This window comes from Colius striatus, chromosome 1 (assembly GCF_028858725.1).
Source record: "Colius striatus isolate bColStr4 chromosome 1, bColStr4.1.hap1, whole genome shotgun sequence".
NCBI classification, from domain to species: Eukaryota; Metazoa; Chordata; class Aves; order Coliiformes; family Coliidae; genus Colius; species Colius striatus.
Window position 1 is genome coordinate 113,886,935 of NC_084759.1, and position 22,427 is coordinate 113,909,361.

A 22,427-nucleotide genomic window follows, 5' to 3' on the forward strand; every position below is an offset into this window, starting at 1 on the left:
ACACAATTTTAGCACCTAATACTCCAACATTCACTTGAGTCAGCAGAGTCCTAAAAATATGGTATAACCAAAAGTCTATGTTGTTTTCCTAACAAATCAGATGCATCTGCAGTGATTATCAGATGCTGTAATGACTACTGGATTTTACTTGTCCTAGACTTAGAAGGATCTCATGGTGCTACTTGATCTCACTTCTGTTTTGAGCTTCGTTCTTCCCTTCCAAAGAGTTTTGCTTCTTCCAATACATTTAATATTGCTTATGCTTTCCTTACTCTTCCACTGAACTGATACTTGCATGCTAAACTTACCATTAAAAACAGCTCCATACTGCTTCCCTCTGCTTCAAAAGTTTTGTGAAGAAGAATGGAAAAAAAGCCTAGGTTATTGAGACAGTGTAAACCTAGACCTATCATCTTATTTTATTGTAATTACTTGAAGCTTTCTTTGTACGTAAAGTGTTTATGTATGTCTTTCACTAAGGGCTTTAGAGATGGAGCGGTGTTGAACATGCTCTTTCATGTATGAATTCAGTAGCTATTGAAAACTATCCCAAAAAGTGATTTAAATAGGTCATTCAGTTGCTTACTTAAGTGGACAGAGAGTGAAGAGCTGAAGAAATGAAAGTAAATCTGGACTATGGCAGCATTAGAAGTGCCTTGGAAACAATTGATAGGCCATTAAAGATGATCATGAAGTGCATAAAATTGGGAAATTATAACTTCTACAGCTTCTACAGAAATTGTATTACATGAAAATAGAGCATCCCTTGTTTCCTATGTACATCAGAAAGCAGTAACAAATAGATTCAGGCCTGTGGTTCATAGAATCATAGAATGGTAGGGGTTGGAAGGGACCTCTAGAGATCATCTAGTCCAACCCCTCTGCAGAAGCAAGTTCACCTAGATCAAGTTACATAGGAACATGTCTAGGTGGGTCTTGGAAGACCTCCAAGGAAAGAGACTCCACAACCCCCCTGAGCAGCCTGTGCCACTGCTCCATCACCCTCACAGTGAAATAGTTTTTTCTTATGTTTAAGTAGAACTTTTTATGTTCCAGCTTCATCCCATTACCCCTTGTCCTGTTGCTAGATACCATCAAAAAAAGGGATACTCCAACCTCCTGACACCCACCCTTTAGGTATTTGTAAATGTTAATAAGATCTACCCTCAATCTCCTCGAGACTAAACAGCCCCAGTTCCTGCAGCCTTTCCTCATATGAAAGATATTCCAGTCCCCTGATCATCTTGGTGGGCCTGTGCTGGACTCTCTCCAGCACTTCCCTGTCCCTCTTGAGCTGAGGAGCCCAGAACTGGACACAGGACTCCAGATGAGGTCTCACCAGGGCAGAGTAGAGAGGGAGAAGAACCTCCCTTGACCTGCTGGTCACACACTTCTTGATGCATCCCAGGATACCATTGGCCTTCTTGGCCACGAGGGCGCATTACTGACTCATGTTTAGTTTATTAGCAATCAGGACTCCCAGGTCTCTCTGCAGAGCTGCTTCTCCAGCAGTTCAACTCCCAGCCTGTACTGGTGCATGGGATTGTTCTTTCCCAGATGCAGGACTCTGCACTTGTCCTTGTTGAACCTCATGAGGTTCCTCTCTGGCCAGGATGAGTTGTTCCATCACCTTTCGAGGGATGGAGGTGAGGCTGACTGGCCTGTAGTTTCCTGGGTGGTCCTTCCTGCCCTTTTTGAAGACTGGAGTGACATTGGCCTTTTTCCAATCCTCAGGCACCTCGCCTGTCCTCCATGATTGTTCAAAAATGATAGAAAGAGGCTTAGCAATCTCATCAGCCAGCTCCCTCAGCACTCTCGGATACATCCCATCGGGACTCATAGACTTACGAGCCTTAAGCTTGGCCAACAAGTCTTTATCCTCTTCCTCTTCCACCCAGGGCAAGTCCTCTGCTGTCCTGGCCATCCTGTTATCCTTGCTGGACTGGGCTTCCTGAGGGTCAGCCTTGGCCATAAAGACTGAAGCAAAGAAGGCATTCAGTACTTTGGCCTTCTCTGCATCATCAGTCACCAGGGCACCCTCTGTGTTTAGCAGCAGGCCCACATTAACCCTCACCATCCTTCTGCTGCTGATGTACTTGAAAAATGCCTTATTACTGTCCTTAACATCCCTGGCTAAATTTAATTCTAGAAGGGCTCTAGCCTTCTTAGTTGCACCCCTGCATGCCCTGCCAATGTTCCTATGCTCTTCCCAGCAGCACACCCTTCCTTGTTGGTTCCTCGAACATCTACGACAGGAAGTTGTCATCAACAATCTGTAGGAACCTCCTGGACTGCGTGTGCGTGGCTGTGTGGCCATCCCAGCAAATATCAGGGTGCTTGAAGTCCCCCATGAGGACCAGGGACTGTGATCTTGAGGCAGCTCTCAGCTGTTTGTAGGAGGCCTCATCCACGTCCTCCTCCTGATCAGGTGGCCTGTAGCAAACTCCTACAACAATATCACCTGCCTTGCCCTGCCCATTAATTTTTACCCATAAGCACTCTACTCTCTCCTCATCCCCACCCAGGCACAGTTTGGTACACATTAATTGCTCCCTCACATAGAGAGCAACTCCACCTCCACGCCTTGTCAGTCTGTCTTTCCTGAACAATACATATCCCTCCATGGCTGTGCTCCAGTCATGGCAGCTGTCCCACCACGTCTCTGTGACCACAATGAGGTCGTAGCCCCACATCCACACCCACATCTCCAGTTGCTCCCAGGCTGCGTGCATTGGTGTAGAGGCAGCGCAGGGGCTTACTCAAACACACAGGTTTCCCTGGGCAGGTGCAGGAGGTTCCTCCCTGGTTTGGTTATTTGCTTCAATTTTTTTAAGCTTTCTCTTCTAATCATCTCTGAGGGATGAATATTGTATCTGATTAGTGACAGTTAAATTTAAATAAATGATATAAATAATTTACATACTAATGCTATTCAAATAATTTTGATATGCGAGTCTGAGCTACAGTATATTGATATGTATTTTATTACTTACTTTGTTGCTATGGAACAAAGTGCTATTCTAATCTAACCACATTAAATTAGCATTTCATGCACTGGGATCTTGGTGTTTGACTTTGCATTTGCCTTCCTACTTTCCCGTCCTAGGATCTTAGGTTTATCATTTAACATGGTTCTCCATTAAAACGCTTGTTATTGATTCTTCAACAGTGTTTATTTTTGCATACCCAATGGTATTTGATCTAAGACTACGGTAACAGTCATTTTAATTCCAAGTCTTTGTTTCTGGGATGTAACAACCAAACATTGATTTCTGCAAACAAATGCTAGCAAAAGCCAGGTAGTGACACTGGGCAACTTTGGTTGCAGGGGTTGACCGCTTCCTTTTGGTCTAGTATAAAAGTTAAGGCATGTTAAAGATGCTCATTAAGTATAAATTAAACATAAACATAGTTCATAAACATGAACTATGCTGTCAACTGTTTCTTCTACATAGTTTTTTTTGTCTTCATAAATTTGCCTCAACTCTGGATGTATCCATCCACTTCTGCTTTTAGAAGAGGCATTGTCACTTTGTATTATGGGCTTTTTGTTTATTTTGTTTCTTGTAACTGCTTTCAGGGACATCTTCAAGGACCTGAAACACTTGCAGGGCTCTGCATGTGCTTGAGAGTTTCAAGCTCTGTGACGCTGCTCTGTGTGGATTTTAAAGACACTAATAGCCTTTTTTTTTTTGAGAAGGCAGAACTGTGTGACACCTAGAGGTGACGTATTACATCAACATGCTTTACTGTTTCCTGCTGCTACTACTTAATAACTTTGAGAATATAAAAATAAATCCCCACTCTATAAAAGCTTACCATCTGATGAATTTAAAGTCTTGTTAAGATGAATGTGCACATAGTGTATGAATTACTTGGGGAAATGAAAAGCTCTAGTTTTATAAAATAGTTGTTAACGATGGCAATGTGAAACCCAATTAGAACTTAAACATCATGTAGATTACAGAAGGAAAAAGTCCTCACTAGATTTATTGTTACTGATCCTTTGCTAATATCTTTGTGGAGTCTTGAATACAGTTGGATACAACGTTACATTAGTAGAGGAGTTGAGATTTGAGGTGTTTTCTGGTATCACTCTCAGAAGATGATATAAAGATACATAAGGATATTGTTACATCTTGCAAGATGTACAATTAGTACTCTAAGCAAGCTGTCAAATTATTCTCTAGTTGGCTTTAGCTATATTGTGTTATGATCATAGACCAATCACCATAAGAAAATACACAAAGTTGAATAGCAAATCAATTTTTAATTGGGAAAATAGCTAAATCATGATGTGCAGGTATGAAAGATGATTTCCTTCCAGAAGTATTGTTAAAACCTATATAGAAGAACAGTTGTACTGTTAGAGTTCTACAAACAACAAGCATGTCAGACTGCTTGAAAGTTGATGGTTGTTTTGAACAGAGGATTAATTTTTGTCATGTGAATGCTGAGATAGCACCTTCTACAACTTTATTTCAAAACGTCTTCACAGGGGCATGTCCTTCAAAGTGTCAGGCTGGATCTATACTTATTTCTTGTTTTGTGCATAAATATTCCTTGGAAGACACTTTGAAACACCTAACTTACCTCTTTTATACCACTGTTTGGTAAGTCAGTTTGCCAGGATATTATCTGTAATCACTCACTGTTCCTCCAGAATGAACAATCAGATCTCACTTCATGATTATCTATTTGGAGTGTAAAGCCACTTCAAATGTTTTCGCCTGCTGTAGTATGAATCAAACTCATCAATCTGATGGGATCATCATGAACAGCTTCTATGTTTGCCGTGTTTTCAGCAGCCAGCTGCTCACTATTGAGGTAAATGCTAACTTTGGAAGTCATCATGGTGTGATTTGATGATCTTTCGTCTTCATCCTCCTCTAACGAAGGGTCTTTCTTTCTCCTCGCTTTTCTGCATTTTCTCTTGACACTGTGATCAAGTGAGGCATAACACATCTGATTGGCAGACTCCACCTAGAAGGAAATTTACTTTATATTTAACATTCAGTAGTTATGCTTGCTTTAAAATTCCATCAAAGACTTTGAGTATGTCTACACTGTAATCACAATAGTAGCTGAAGTTTACCCAAACTAGCTGTAAATGAACTCAGTAAAAGTGCTAAGGATTAAACTGTGGCAGCACAGCCAAACAATAAATGGCTAATGTTCTAAGAATAGTGGTAGTAAGGAAAAATTCATCAAGATATTATTGGAAAGATTCTCTATGGAATTTATATATTATATAATTAGCTCAAGTTATGTAAAACATTATTTGATATTTTCTTCCCCAGTTAAAAAAAAAAAAATAGCAACAATATTTTTCACAGGCAGAAAACCAAAGATGTGTGATTCTTGTCTGTGCATATGATCTCATTTCCAGTGTTAAATATATGCTTTACATGTCTTTCTCCTGCTACTCTCTATGTTTTTCAAGTCTAATTGTCAGGCACTTTTGACATTGGGATTTTCACAGATTATTCTGTTTCTGTGAAGTTAATGAAAGCAAATATCTAGATAAGAAAAACATATTTGTATCTACTGGAAGTATCCTGAGAGAGGAGCTGGAATTACAGAAATTGCAGACCAACTTCAGTTGAAACTTGCATGCTTTTAGGCATCTTGACAAAATACAAATCAATTGAAAGATAGTCATCTTTCTTTATTACAGCATATAGATTTTGTGCTGGGCAGGAGAGAGTCAAATTCATGATTATCATGTGATGCAGCCTGTGTTTTCACTTGATTGATATAAAAATAAATAAATTCAATACATAAGCTATGACAATAGATGTAGGCTTAATTCAGACTTAACTGCATGCCTATGACTGAGCTTTATCATGCCATAGGATTGAAATCAACTGTCTATAATTCTCATGCTTAAAGTCACCCAGATTGAAGAAAGGTCAAGTCTGTGTGGAATGAGACACTAGCACATGGTAAATTTGATGCTGAGCAGCATGAAGATTTCTGTTATGTATTGTCATGGGATAAATGGGAAAACTCTGAGACAGACCACATTACCCTAATTCAGCAATCCGGAAATAAAGTTACCTGTAGTTGGTTAACCGGCCTTTGAGGCTGGGACTTCATCTGTTCATAACAACATTGGTCTATAATTTATCAAAGTAGAAAAATACTTTAGTTAATACGACAGACTAGTGAGTCTTCTCAAAGATCAGATCAACAAATTTGTTACAGAACTAACTCCTAGTTTACTTTGGTAGAACTTTATTTTGTTTTGAAATCACTCAGAGATCTCTCCTATTTATAGAGGGGCAAATAGCTTAGAAATTCACACACAGTGAAAATCAAAATAATTTTCTGTTTATACGGATGAAAAGATTCTCATTATTCACTTGTTGGACACCATTTTAGACTTCTAAGAGAACATCTTGCAATTAGGGTGTAACCACATGCTGGTGTATTTTTCAACATAGGACGTCTTTGCTTTCTCTGAGAAAAAGGCTGTGAGATGCAGCAGCCGGTGATTCAATTCTATTCCTAACCCTATTTTAGGTTGTGTGTAAGTTTAGTGCAAGTTATTTTCTCATCCCATATCTCATTTTAGGCATCAGTAAAACAGATTACTTCCTTACAATTTTCAGACTTTTGTAGTCTCAGTGCATCTATGTGTGGTCTTAGTTAAATTTATGCAGACCCTATGTGAAAAAAAAAAATGGATTTGGATTTCTTTCACCACAGTTGAAGTACTTTATTTTAGTTTTGCTTAACCCCAAATAAGGCTGATAAAATGGTTGTGTTCATATTACTTAAATACTATTTTAACACCATGTGGGCTTCAAGAGACTCACCCTCAGCATATCTGTCTCTATCTGAAGTTCTGTGATCCTACTGCCTTTACTGTGGTATCACCTTAATTCTTAATCTGGCAAGGGTTAACAATTTTAGCCCAGTAAAGCAGGGAAAAACTACATCTGCCCACCATTCAGCTACTGGACTTGTTTCGGCATATTTGTCAATGTGACTGGTGATCTGTGGATAGCCACAAGAGAGAAATGATATATGTTTGTTTCTGCCAGCTTTGGGAAGTGAGGAATTCTTGTCTTAGATTGCTTTAACATGTATGGATCAAGCTATTAGTTTAATTGATGCAGCTTTACACGTAGAAGAGCTCTTGGGTTTAAGATATTTGACTGAACAGGGCCATTTGGACTGTAAAAAAACCCAAATTCCAGATGAGATATGGTCCTACAGATCATAGTGTAGTATGATGGTGTGCCGTTCTGTCCCAAGGAGATAGAACTTTTGAAAATGGAGAAATTTTTCAATAGAACAATTGAAAACATGTAGATTCTCAATTTTGCTATTTGAGAAACACAGACAGTGTTGGTTAGTCTGCTTTTAACCATGGATTTTTTATAACCTCTGAACAAACATGTTAAAGAGACTCTTACCTAAAATTTGTTGATTGAGATTGCCATAAACTGGGTCATCTTCTGTGTAATAGTCATAGCTAGAAGGGTGATGGAAAAATATTTTTCATTCACATAATAAGCTTTATTTAGGACCCCACTATTCTACTCTAAACATTTTACACCCATACAGCAATAGCTGATTGTATGTAATCTAAAAGACAAAAAATACTGGGGGTGAGGGGCAGAAATGTAGCAATGGCTGTATTCTGAAAAGCGTTTTTTTTTTCTCTGACCAAGAACTGAACCCTTCTGTCCTCTTATTTAGTTAAGTATAAAGCTGATCTCAAGACTACTAAGATACTGATTGGTGTAGTTCTAGAAATATTAATGTTCATCAAGAGAAACTCAGTTTATATCATCTGAGACCACTTTGCAATATGAATTAAAGCACTAAATGAGTCTTTTGAGATGATGTTCATATAAAGACCATTCTTGATTTAACTAAAATACTTAGTCAACACAACCAGAGAAGACTAAAGCAAAGTTCAGCTTTGGATTTTTAATCGTGTTGTATATTTCATCACTTGGTATTGCTTGAAAATGTTTTTAGATGGCAACTGTTAGCAATAAACACTGTGTAACTTTGTTTCTATTGCATCACTGTATTGTGCTTCATCAAGGATACGAACTAATGCCATCTAACACCACTTTTTCAGTGGTATTTTTCAGCTGAACAGGCAGTAATAGAAACTTCCCAACATCATTAAAGTTGTGATTGAGGATTGATTTTGGGAACAGGAGTTTGCATTTGGATTTTTGTTTCAAAGGTTTTTTTATATTTCTGTTGAGGTGAGACCCTTTCCATCCTTGTTTTCTAAACGGCAAGAGACGTATAAGGAATAAGAGAAACAGATTTGTATCAGATCATCAGATATCCACCAGCTGTAAACACACTCCAGTTTATCAGTTTTGAATGTCATGTGTAAAAGAAAGGTACAAAACATAAATCATTGCTCCACAAGTAGTAAATATCAGACTAAAACTTACTGTTGTTTTCTGAGGATTTTAAAATTGTTTTACACTTCTTGAATTGGAATGATAGTAAACAATGGTTTAAGTCAATGTCTTGCACCTCAGCATATAAAATTATTATATTAGCATACAATTATTTCATTGTTGATGAAATAACTGAAGTATGCGTGATTTTTTTTCCCCCATTTTCTTTGAAAAACTTTATTTCTACAATCATCCCACCCTCTGACATTTCCAGACAGGCTGCAGGAGATACTGGATTTTCCTCTGTGCCATTCCTCCAAAGTTATCTGTCATTTATTGCTTATTTTACCCTTACTAGAAAGAAACTTTTGCTTATTTTACCCTTAGAAGAAAGAAAGTTTTTTTCATCGAACTTACCTTGGACAGTTGTCTTCATAGTCTTTATACATTTTAGCTGGAAAAAAATGTTAAAAAATATAGACTTAAGATAAAATGAAGCATGCTGTTTTTGAACCCTTCAGATAATTTTCTCAACTGACATACTTTTGATTTCACTGCAGAGAGTAAAATTGAAAGCTCTTGTCTCTCTTGCCTTTCAGTTGTCGCTCTGCTTTTCTCAAATACTTTTGACTTCTCCAGGAAATGTTTATGTTATGACCCTGTGCTGTGGCTGCAAAGTCTATGATAGTTTACAAGACCCTAAAAATTAACATGTGCAATTAATTCTTTAATTCCTCATCTTTCTGCTTCTACCTCATCTTCTTCTCTGCCTAGGGAGGTTTATCATGTGTTTATAGTACAAAGTAAAGAGTTTATTTTTTTACTAGTTCTGTTCTGTTGCTCCTATCTCTAAAAGAGAGACACCCTGTGATTCATGAAGATAAAGAAACTAAAGCAGAGGCATGATGATTACAAAGAGATAATTACGAAGAGCTTGATTAACAACTCAGGAATTCCTGACTTTCTATCCTCTGCTCTAGAACTCCAGAATTTACCACAGTAAGCTCCAATAACATTTTGGGTTGGGTTTTTTTTGTTTGTTTTTTTTTTTTCCCCCAGATAAACTGATTAAGTATAAAACATGGATGAAATCTAAAATTCAGAAATTTGGGGAGGAGAAAATTTGCTAAAGTGTTGTACCAGTGCAGCTACTTAAAATTTAAAGTACAAATAATAACCAGTTACATGAAAAATGCACTTAAAAAAATAAATTACTGATGTCAATAATATGCCTTAAATAGAAAACTTTAACCAGAACTAAATTCTTCACTTTGTACACATGGTGTTGGTTTGTCTTCAGAAAATGTATTTGGGTAGCTGCTTTTAGCAGCAGATTGGTCAGCAAGCAATCATTCTGTATTCATACCTGACTCTCCTAAACATCTTTAAAAGTTACGTGCTCTCTCCTAGAATCGTCCTTGCCAGAAGATGACTTCAAGATTCAAAAGAATCAATTTATTTGCTTGAAATCTCCCAGCACTTATGTCTTTCTCTGCAGACACTTTAAATGTTCAAACATTCTTTATAGTGGGACTTTACTTACCTTGCTTCTTCTTTGTATAGTGGCAAATGTTCAGTACCAACGAAACAACCAGAGCCAAACTCAGAAAGGCCAGAACCCCCCAGACAGAAAAATGGCAGTCCATTTCTGTAGCTGAAAGAAAATAATTTCATAGCTTGTTTTGTCTAACAGTTTTGCTGTATATTCTTTGTAGTTTCTTAATTTTTGTTTTCTGTAATTGAAGCTTTTTTTATTTACTCTGTGACAGCCATTGCTATACAAGCTAAATAAATAAAAACCAGATTCTGAATAATAATAAGAAAGCAACATAATAAACTGCTAGCAGAACTACTGTTTCATAGGAATTCAGACAAACTTTACTCCGTGGGTTTGCCTGTAAGATGCAGTAAAAACCAGAAACTATGAAAGAAAAAAATATCCTTTTAGGGAATAGCTTTGAAAATAATTTCATAATTAGTTAAATTACTATTTGCAGTAGATTTTTGGCTAAATTCTAGAGTTCATTAATATAGTTCTGAAAATTATTTCAGTCAAAGCAATTTATTTCACTGGAAATGTTTCTGAATAATAGCGAAGACCATGAAGCTTTAATAATTCCTACAAAAAATTTCAAAGTCTGGTTATATGTTTTCTTGCATCTCGTATGAAAATCACTTATATTCATATCCTCACTCTCCTTCCTAAGAAAACAGAGGATATAGTGGTAAATTATAAGCAGTAACTGGAAAACAGTGAACCCCCCAGAACTACTGCAGAGAAAAACCCAAACAGCTCCTGGAGAATGGCTTAGTAAAAGGTGAATAAACTTAATTGAACAAAGCCTCCTTTTGCACTGAACTTGTCTCTCCTTGGAATCTTGTTAGAAACACAAGAAGGAGCCTCCCTATACCTAATGCATTTTGTCATTTAATTAATTCTTTGATTAACCTAGATCATACAAGTTTTACATCACAAAGCCACACTGAAGAAAGAAGTCTGTCTCTGACTGTCTAATGGACAAAATGATCAGCGCTGCTGCAAATGGCCAGTGAAACCCTTCCTTGACAGAGGAAATGCTGAGCCAAATAAATGAGTGAAAGGAATTTAAAGCTAGGTTTTTCCCATTGCCCAGGAGCATATTCTACTTTATTCTAGATTTGGAGAGTTTGAAATAAAGCCTGGTCGCCAAAACTGATGAGCTCCACTAATAACAGGCAAAAAAAGCCTAGCTGGAGCAGAGTAGCCAAAGGGAAAGATTGGATGATATTCTCAGAGATTTAAGCAGGGCTTTAATACACTCGTTTAGTTTTGTTGTAGCTGGATTCCTTCAGGAGGCTGATATTTTGTGTGTTTCTTAAAGAAAATCTGGGGTAAAGAGGAATACACATTCCCATAATGCCAGCTGCAGATAGCGGTGGGGCAAGGTGCATTTGCTCCTACTGAGAAGGCAGAGCTTTGTTCCTTGTCTGACTGGCTCCAGCTTTTTTTAGGAACAGCCACTTATGGATTTTGTTCCCTAATTATGCTGATGTTCCAAAAGCTCCTTTTTTTGTTTTTGAATAAAAGTTATGAATAAAGTTTTGCTTTATTCCAAGCCACAGATGTTTTGATGATGATGGTGAAAATTCTTGGTAAGTAAAAAAACACAAATCACACGGGCTTCTGTGATGCAGGTTTCCTTCCTGCTCAGAACTCTATTTTCAAAGGAACAAAACAGAGCAAGTAAGCTACAATTTTCTGACAGACTTTTAACTGCTTTTTGCACATAGTACTTCCAGCGGCCATTTATCCTTCCTTTTAAACTAAATCTCCAATTTCCATTCCCTCTCTTCTCCTATTGAAGTTTTCCCAAAGATGTCTGAGGTTTCTTGATCGCTGCAACACTTCTCATGTTGAGTGGCACCTTTTTGCAATGAGATGCTTACATTCAGGAGGAGAGACCCCTCCACAAGGCAGCTATATATTCAAGTTTTCCAGAGAAGGAATTAAAGGGAGACTGTACCTTGAGAAGATGTTATTGGTCCACATCAACAACCACCAGGGTTTGGAACCTGGTTACTCTACAATTAGTCATTCAACTTTTGCATCCTATGCAACCTGTCCAACACTACAAGAAGTCAGTGTCAGAGACAAAAACTGAAGTCTTCAATGTAGTGCCTAAATAATAAGTCACCCTTCTTCCTTCTCCATCCTTTTTTACTGACGTGATTGTTTTCCATTTTTCTTGTGTTAACTTTTTATTTCTTTTCCTACAAATATTTTTTTTTTTTCTGGGGAGTAAAAGCGGTATTTTGGCCTAAGAGAAGGAAACCACGTATAACTTGATGGAAACTACAATCCTGTGACTCATTAGGGGGAAAAAAAAAAGTGAGTAGATACCTCAAGTACATTTGCAACCCAAGTTTGTACCTTTTTCTTGATGATGTATGATGTCCTTTATCTTGATTCAGGAATCCTATTTTTCCCTGGTACCCTTCCTTCAAGATCTTCAAGACCCGCCTGGACATGTTCCTATGCGACCTGATCTAGGTGAACCTGCTTCGGCAGGGGGGCTGGACTAGATGATCTCTAAAGGTCCCTTCCAACCCCTACCATTCTATGATTCTATGATTTTTAATCTTTTTTTTTTTTGTAATAATAGATTCCCATTCCATTCCATGATTCTATGAAACATCTGCTTGTATTTCAGTAGAATTTATACAAATGTACATGTGATTTGAGTATCTTTTTTTGTTTGTCTCTGCAATATGGGCTGTTTGTCAGATAATAGTACTTATATTTCGGAAATCAGAGAAGTTTTCATTTACCCCATAAAACTACAGCAAATAATCAGAGACACATTAGTGCTTCTCTGAGTGCTCTATGCTTTTCTAATGTCAGTTTCAAGTTAATCTTACCTTCCAAGTACAAAATACAAGAGACTTTTATTACAAATTTTACCTTTACAGATATGCAACTCCCAGCTCTTTTCCAGGTGTTCTTGCACTACTGTTATGGTTATCATTGGCAATATGCGAGCAATTTATCTTTATAACTGCATTATTTAAATATTTGCCACGTGACAACAGCAGCAGTAGAAGACAAGCTGAATACCTGTGTGAAGAGTAAATTTGCCTCCTCAGATAATTACACTTCTGTCCCTATATGTACAATAGCTGATGAAACTTGCTACATTTAACTGGTTCTGATAAAGTGATTGTGCATGGAGAGTGAGAAACAAACAGAAAAAGTGTATTGCACTAACTATGTGTGTTCTGAAATAGAGTAGTTAACTCTCTTCTCTAATTTTAATTCCTATCCAAGTCGTCTACTGGCAAATATAACAAAACCATATTTTTTGTTGGTTTTTTTTACATATTACATATTTATTCCAAAGAACCCATAGCACTGACTCTAGGGGCATTCTCACTCAATTGCTGTCAAACTGAGTATTTTTTTAAATTTTGTTACATCTTCCATGAAAAAAATCCTAAGAAAAAATAAGGCCCCTGGGAACAATGCACTATATTATAATATAAATTCGAATTGCATCAGGATTTCCTGTGGTAGTCTACCTGTTATGGGAAAACTCAAGACTGATAGTAGTTTGATCGTGAGAAATCACATTGATGCTGTTCTTAAACTGACATGCTCCTCCGTGAAAGGATTTGTTGTACAGGCAAAGGTTTCATGAGAAGGACAATTACTCTTGTTTATTTTTAGAAGAAGTTGGGATGTGTGAGTGGGGGAAGTACTATATTTAATCAATTAAAAGACAGCAGTATTTTGAATACCTAATACCAGAATCTTTCAAGTGTTAACAATACATTCTTATTCTCCTGTTCCTTCTTTCCTATTTAGAAACAAGGTCAAACTTAGAGTTGCACCTAAGAAGAACATCTACCTTATGTAACTAGCAGCATAAATTGGATGATGTTTTTAGTTTTCTGACTGTAGGGGTGATATTATTTGCCTCCTCTTAGTATATTTTGCACTGCTATAAACTAAGGGTACTATATCCACACAACCAAATACATTTCTAAAGATATAGTTAACTGTGGGATTTTTTCTTTTCAAGTCTATTGACAGCTTTCTCCACCAACAGAAACAAGAAGTGGGAATAGATAGACTTTTGGTCACCTGTTCTTGAGTTTTGTCTTTGCAGAGTTCATTCTATTGTCATCAGAGAGGGGAGAAGTAAAAATAGCGAACCAAACAAACCCCCCCACCTCCCCCAAACCATTCTAGTCTTTCCTGTATGGTATTCTGCAATTCAATATTATTGCAACTCAAAGGAGTGGTCATAATCGTGTATGTACCTTTGGGGAAAGGGGGCAGATTTAACAATTTGGGGCTAGAAATATGTATTTTTCCTAGGAGGATAAGAATAGGTAGCAGAAGTACTAAGGTTTTGTTCCTTCTTGAACCAACATATTTTGTTCAGAGAATCCATCACAAAGTATCACAGGAAGATACATTACTCCTACCAGATCTTCTTACTGAAAAGGAACATAAGGTGGGGAATATATATCTAGATAGACAGGCCATTTATGGTATCAACTTATTATTCATAGAAGCCGATTAATTACTTTGGTCACTACCAGATTTAAGATGATGATCTGGAGCACAAAATGGTTTGTTTCCTGTTGTTTCTGTCTCCAAAATTGTTAAAGATGAGATAAAATTATCTTTTCCCCCTCTCCTATTAAATGGTGAGATAAATAATATTCTGTAGTAATGACCCTTAGAAAAAGAAACTCATTAAGAGACTGATGAATGTTAAATTAGCATTAAAGATGCTTTCACCTATGTGAATTTTTAATACAGGATTAATTCTCTGGAAAGGATTCCTTAAATTGCAATTAATTAGTGAACAAGTAATTGCTGTGTAAGATATCAACTTAATACTTCAGAAGGGAAGCAGTGCGTTATAAAATAAGAAGCCCTCATCACAGTAAACGTTTTAAGCACAAAACTAATGCCAGTGCTTAGACTTCATTAACAAACCTTAATTAACTGAGATTTAAGCTGTTGACAATGACTCATTGTTATGATTATTATTAATAATTTTACTTCAGAGCCCTGAGCAACCCACTTAAAGACTGATAATCTACCATAATGTGTTTTTACTGCTCCTTTGATTGCAAGTTTATAATACTAAAAAGATATGGCTTACCTGTTTTTGTTGTTTCTAGGAATACTCCCCACCCCTTTATCCAGCAGGAAATCAGGTTATGTTGGTGGACCTTAGATGCTCTTTTGTTTCGGACCTGGCAGCATGAATCTATCTCTACAGTTACTGTCAGTCTTAAAGGTCTCCAGTCTCCTTTTTTTCACCAGATTTGTTACAAACAGGAAATGTGGTTCAGGCTTTTACAACCTCGCTAGCAAACTGACAGTTCTTCCTCAGTGTTTGCCACCAAGAGAGGGATAAAATATTTATGTGCGCATTTGCATTTATTATCCACTCATCTTGCCACAGAACAGTGGAACAATATTGTGGAACTGTATTATAGAACTATATTGCAATATTCATATGAGACCCATACTCTTAAGTCTTCCTGTTTGTGATGTTATGTTGAATTCAACAAAAGCATTTAGATACCTCGTAAAGTCAGTTATGGAACTATTTTACCCAGAAATGCTATTTAACTCTTTATCTTTTGAGGTTTCTAAATCAAGTCTGAAAGTCCTTTGCTGAGACAGTCTACAGTTTTTAAGACAAAGAAGGATCCCGAACTGAGAGAAGATGGAGAGAGTGGGAGATATGCATTGTAAAAACAGAGACGGATGCTTAGTTTCTCAGCTCAGAGCATGAAAATTCAGAGTAAATCTCAGATCTGCAGAGTATTCAGAATAAAATGTTTATCAGCCTGAACAAGAAGCCTACAAGGAATAAACTCCTTTGGAGATAATTAGGGGCATAATGGAAAGGTGAACACTGAGAATTCAGCAGGAGATTTCTTTGTAGTCCTAGTTGTGAGTTAATAAATCTGTTCTCCAAGAGCAAATCGTTGTACGGTATCAGCTTTGACTGGCTGCAGAAGCAAAGTCTATTGGATTGGACATGAGCTTGGTATGCTGTTTTAGGGCAGCCTACAACAGGCTGAAGCCTCTGTTAGATAGCAAGAAATTATTTGCTACAGGCTGCAAAATCCATCATGAATATGAAAGACTTAATTTTCTTTCTTATTCTTTCTATCAGTGCTACATTAGAAAAGTAGTGAGCCTGGAGTCTGCTTAGAGGGCTGTTATTCAGGATAACAAAGACAAGGACAAATCATGCCTAATTTCAGAAAGATAGGACATCAGGTAATGCTACTCCATCTACATTTATTGTGTACAAAGATGTTTCATCTTCTTTTGAAAATCTCCAAGCTGTAAACTACTGGTTGCATATTCTGGGAAAGTTCCACTAAATGCTTAATTACTTATGTGATCTTTGGTACATATATGCTTCTGTTTTTCTCCAAGATAAGAATCCATGTCAAGTGGACCTCTGACTAGACTGGGAATAGGTCTTGCTATTCAAGTTCTTGAAGAAGATATTGATGTGCACGAACGTATATGAAGGAGTAAGTCTGTGGAGTCAAACAAATAGTATTGTTTGGCAGAGGAAATTGGATGATTGAGCAAAGCTGACTGAGACATCACTTGACAAAGTAAAGAAGAACTTATAAAGTAATATTTTGCTTGTTGTTTTAGGGAAAGACGAGCAGAAGCATCCTAAAGTAAGCATTGGGAATGGAAGCCATACTTAGAAAGGGAGAGGGTTGATCTTGAATTTCTTTCTTTGGGCTTAGCTGAGTCTTCCTAGGCTTGCTATTACTGGGGAGGAAGTATGTTATGGATGCAGGGTTGTTTTTTTCTTGAAAATGTGCAATACTATCTGCAGAATGGAATAGTTGGAAAACTTGGAAGTGCCTGTGTTAAGTAATCATGTTCTAGGACACAGTAGCTGATGTTTACCATGAAATTCCTTCAACTTGTATTTTGGTATATATGAAATTGGAAGGTTTATACTCATTTTCTGAGGAAGGAGATAGTGGCAGTAGATATATGTGTTATATATATAATTTATGTGATGAGATAGCAGACTATTTCCATGGAATATAGAGCTAAGACACTGACTGACCAAAGAAAGATTATATAATATAGCTGAGTCCTCAACAGAGGAGGTCACCAAGTTTCCAAGAGCAAGACCATTGCTAGTATTTTTATATTTAAAGTGCTTTTCTCTTCTCGAGGAACCATGCCAGGGTGGAACATTTTACTGTGGTTTCCTAGAAAGGTAATAATATCTTAGCAGATTCTTGCAGTCTCCAAGCCTAGAATTTGCTGTACATGTCTGGAAAGCTCAAGTGAAAATAATTGTAGGCCTTATTGACCTGCAAGTAATTTCAACGTTTCCCCCACATTAAGAAATTGAAAAGCTCTCTTGACTCCTTCTCCTTTGTCTTCCAATTAGAAAGTCTTTGCTATGCCACTAAAAGAAGACTTTTGGGGAGTGCCTTAACTATTTCTTAGTAAAGGAGTATTAAAACTAAATATTACATTTTTCAAATGTAGTTGGAGAAAATGCAAGTCTATCAGGCAGCTGGCACAAGTCTCCAATGCATTTGACTTAATAAACCTACATCTCTTATTTACTTAAGAAGTCATTTAGTTCTGTATATTTTTGCACTCTATGCATGTTGCCAGCAAATTGTACTTTTCTAAGACCGCAAAATGCATATTTATTCTAACTTCCTGAAGATGAAATATATTGTGCAATAGACAAGAAAATCAGGCCTCAAAGGCCTACTTTCTCTATCACCACTCAAATTACAACCTTTCTTTGAAAATGATGTAATTTTCAATGGTAAGTGGTATAGTGGAAACCCCCTTGCAAAGAATGAAAGAGAGACTGTAGTAAGTCTTGAAAAGTGTAGGTATCCCTTCAAGATGGAAATGATACTTCTGTTTGAAGTCAGAATATATTTTAAATAATGAATCTTTTAGGATTTGCTGGAGAAAGCACCTGCACCTGAGCTTATGCTGAAGTGAAGGCCGCTCTGGTTCTAATCTCACAAATTCATCGGAAAAGTAGAACTGTTCTTTTAAGTTTAGCACATGGCACTCTGCTTAGATTGCAGGTGCAGACCTGGCTGATGTGCCTTGTATTGTGAACATAAATGAGCAACGATGCTACAGAAGAGGTTGGCATAAAATAGCTGCCAGAGAGGGTGAGGCCTTTCAAACCACTCTCAAATGCTGCAGAGAGCTCTTCTGACTCTTACAGTGAAAGTTGTATTTAACGATAAAATAAAAACCCAATCAATGTCATTTTGCACTGTAGACAAAGTCCTGAATTTTACTGTTTTACTTAAACCAGTGTTAAGCACAATGCAATCTCATTAACTACCCCTGAAATTACGGCTCCTAGTACAAGCAGTAACATGGGTTTCCTGTGGGGCAACCACAGGGGTTAGCTTTTTTTGAATGTTGCAGAACCTTATTATCAAGGACTGTAAAGAGGAAATTTCTTATCTTCGTAATTCTGCACTGTCAAAATTTCCATTGAAAACTAACATTGCACACTTGTGCATCTTTGGGTGGAGAGTTTTGTGTTGCATGCTGTGAGATAGCTGAGCAGTCTCTGCATCATTAGTAGAGAGAAAACAGAACAGATGCCACTTCATCCAAAACCTCTAGAAGCAAAGTGTGGCCTATCCATTGACTTCAGTGGATTTTATTTTCTATTCAGATACATGTTATATCCTGGGAGAGATGTAGCTCTAGTGGTATTTCTTTCAGTAGCAACAACAATAATGAATTTCCTACTAAAATTGCTATAATTCCTTTACTTTGTTTTAGGATTTTAAAAATTCCTCTTGATGCACTTATATAAAGAGTGTGGACACATTTTTCTGCAGGATAGCCAAAGACCTGATCCTGCAACTATTCCTCATGTGAGACACCCTAGTGAAGCCAGTGGGCCCACTCTGTGCTTGCAGCAAGCCTGCAACTCTATCAACTTTGACCAATGTGCAAGAATGATTTGTGAGCGAGATAGTGTCCCTAAAATATTGAGCTTATGCTTTTAAAATTTGCTTGGGACTACCGCAAGCATGTCCATTTGGCTGTGTTGAAGCTGGCATAGAAAACCCAAACACATGTGTTTGTGGCCTGGAGCCTTGTGGAGAATATCCCCAGTCTGTTCCTTCCTACAGTGCTAAGGCTGAGCTAATATACTTGACTCCTCAACTGTGCTTATTGACAAAATCATTAAGCTGATTCCAGTTCTGCAGTGTGTCCTTTAACTGGCTAAGCCTTCATGGAAGAGTTTCTCATCCATTGCTTCTGGCTTTGGTGCTTGGCTAAGGGAAAGTGAGAACAAGAAGCTTGTCCTTGCTGTTGCAATCAGTTAAAATGTCTCTGCTTTCAGTGAAGTTTTCCTCAATACAATTTGGAAAGAAAATAGCCCTTGCTTTGAGCAAAACAATACCTGTATTCTAGTGAATGACTGACATTGCAGCTAATGAATCATCATAATTCAGGCTGCTATCTCTGCATTTGAACTCTAAGTTTCTTCCACCACTTCTCTAAGCCTATGTTATCACAGCCTGTCCTTGTGGACACAACAGAACTTCTGAGGTCTTTAAAAGATTCTGGAGACCTGGGTTAGGTTGTCTTGGTGGTTCTTGTTAGAAGTCAGACTCTGCTGTGTATGTATTGGTTCTCATCTCCCTTTACCATGGCAATGCTGGTAAAAAACATTTGAGCTACATGATTTTCTCCTCTAAAATCCTTTCTGCATTTCATCCCAGAGGAACACTGTTCCCCTAACATGACACAATAGCCAGAGAAGAGCAGGAGAACCACACAGAGAGAGTCAAGGACAGTGTTCATGCACATGACTGCAAAGTAAGCAGTGATAAGGAAATTAAAAACTGAATGAGCCTACCTCAACTTAATCTATAATTGCATATTTACCAACAAGCTACAGTATCTCTGCAGTGCAGCTGGATGACCACTTAGACATAATTAGTGTGTGGGTAGGTTAAGATGAAGGTTTGAAATAATGACTGTGAAGCTAACCCTTGAAAATTGGTCAGGTACACATTGGAGTAGTGAATTTGAACTGAATTACTCTACTGAACCTTTCAGCTTAACTGTGTGGTAGCTGAATCTCTATTTAAAGAAATATCTTGCAAAGAGATAAAAGTGCTCGTCTCACCGCATTCACTGTACGCAAACATTGTTTTCTCACTACTTCCTGTTCAGCAGCGTATTTGGGTGCCGCAAAGTGTGTGCTAATTTGATTGTAGCATGAACTGTCAGTGACTTGTTAGCATTTGTGGAAACAAAGAGCACAGGTGCATGGAAAAAGTCCTGTCCCACAAAATGTTGTAACAATCACTATAAAGTGATTGTTCTACATTGACATGGACATTTTGGCATTTCTCAGAGGCCGAAGTAAGTATTGTATATATTTAAAATGTTTTCTTTGAGCATGAGAGCATGGGTTTAAAGTTTGTGCATGGAGAAGGCAGAACATGAACTGAACTTTTATCTCCATATGATAGCTGAAAAACACAGCCATGGACCATATTAGGTATCATGGGCAGCCTAAATCTCATGCACAAATGCTGCGTCCTCAGTGGGAGGAGTTTTACCAACAGAAGTGTCATGGCATGTTTCACCAAGATTACTGGCTAATAACCCCATATTCTCTCCAAAGTATGGCATTGCTGATAAACTGCCAGACAGTAAGCAAATTCTCTCGTTGCTACTTCAAATTTATAAACTGCCAGAATAATCCCATGACTTAGATTTTTATATATTATTTGGGTTTTTTGCTTCTTATCTAGGCTACTACAGTCTCTCTATTCATGTCCTGTGCTTTATAACTCTTATTTTGAGTCTGACTACTTAAGAAAGTTTTTTTTTTTCTCTTATGAAAACAGCCTACTTAGGAGGACTTAGTGTCTCATTTTTTGTGTGTCTGCAACTGTCACTTCCATAGTTGATGCCTAGGAAAGAGTTAGTCTGTATGCTACTAACAGTGCAAATAAATTCTTGCTGATGTTGCTTAGTCAGTACTTGATTTGAAGCAACATCCAGGGGTGCAGAAACATTTGTATGAGTGGCTTCTCTTCTTCTATAATCTAAAGAACAAAATTAAATACTATTTAAAGGTGATAGGCAATTGTGTGATTTGGTTGCTATTTAGAAATTTCTGTTCAGATGCTGATTTAACTGGTGAGTGAAAACCACAGATCCTTCTACATTACATCGATGTACATGTCCACATAAGTTCAGCTCTCATTTGGATATGACCGGAGGCGCAAGGACATTGTGAATGGGATGAGAGTTGAATGATGCCAAAACAGCCAGCAGTGCTTACCCCTCTGTGTGAGCATTGCAGAAACAGATAGCATTTCTGTCTTTAAAATTGGTTGTCATTTTATCAGAAAGTGTGCTAAAACTATATACTTCATAGAATTCTCCTTAGGCAGTGCTTTGCAGCTGCTAAAAATAAAGCTGTTGTAAAATAGAGTTCAGAAACTTGATAAAATTCTTGATAGGATTCTCAGAAACAATGCTCTGTTTTAGCTCAACAGTCACATCCTGGGAATTGCAGCTACTTGAGAAAAAAATGGTGGTAAAGGCTGACCATTCTGGTTTGTGGCTTTCTCCTACTAAATGTTTGTATTCTGTGTTTGAAGCATACACATTGTGACTTTACATCGTGGGACAGTTTACAAGGAGTTATTTAGTCACAGAGATGGTAACTTCTGATGTGCCTTCCACCAGTTTTTCTGGAGTTGTGCCACAACTTAGTAGCAGTAACAAAACTGTGGAGTGCAAAGGAAAGCCAGAATTTTCTCCATATGTGTATGACTGCTTTTCTTTTAACCACTGGTAACTTCCAGTCTACATCAAAAATTTGCGCCAATGGCACTGGTAAACAAACGTGCAGTGTTGACCTGCAAAACTCAGAGTTCCTTTCTCCATAGTTAGAGGGTAAGGAGGTTCTTGTAAAGAAACTGTTGATAACTTTTTAATTTTTTTAATTGAGGAAAAAAAATTTACTGAGGCCACTTGTAGCTCACAAAAGTTTCTATTTCACTAGTTAAACACATATAACTGGATGCATGATTCATACTCTAATGTCATAACTTGATGCTAATTTTTTTTCTTTGCTATCATGTAATGGAATTCTATATTTTAATGTGCCCATCAACTCAGCTTGGGCAATACTGAAATCCAGAGACAAGCTGTACGAAAATGAATCTGTATTGAAGTGCTTTTGAAGTCTTAATATAAAAGACTTCTAACAGGACAGTCTATCCTTGAAACCTAAAAACACTTGAAACCTATCAAAACACTTTATAAAGTGAAAACGAAAATTGCCGTGCATCATACACAGCATGATCATACACCCAACACTGAATTGCAGTCAATTCTGATACAGAATATACCTCTAGCCCAGCAGCAGCAGCTCTGTGAGATTGTTTAAAGCCATGATGGAAGGATGCGATCAGATGAGGAATGCTGGTTGTCTTCTGAGTAAAGTGGTC

At 37.4% G+C, this 22,427-nt stretch overlaps 1 protein-coding gene across 1 annotated transcript; it reads right to left on the reverse strand.

Annotated features, from left to right (window-relative positions):
• Positions 1 to 4,295: 4,295 nt before the first annotated feature.
• Positions 4,296 to 15,144, reverse strand: LOC104560407 (T-cell receptor-associated transmembrane adapter 1). Its single transcript, XM_061988696.1, has 6 exons — positions 15,038 to 15,144; positions 9,925 to 10,035; positions 8,799 to 8,835; positions 7,425 to 7,483; positions 6,061 to 6,119; positions 4,296 to 4,983 (listed from the first exon to the last, which is right to left on the reverse strand). Exons 2-6 carry the CDS (start codon positions 10,025 to 10,027, stop codon positions 4,717 to 4,719), a joined length of 525 nt encoding a protein of 174 aa, XP_061844680.1. The 5' UTR covers positions 10,028 to 10,035; positions 15,038 to 15,144; the 3' UTR covers positions 4,296 to 4,716.
• Positions 15,145 to 22,427: the final 7,283 nt, after the last annotated feature.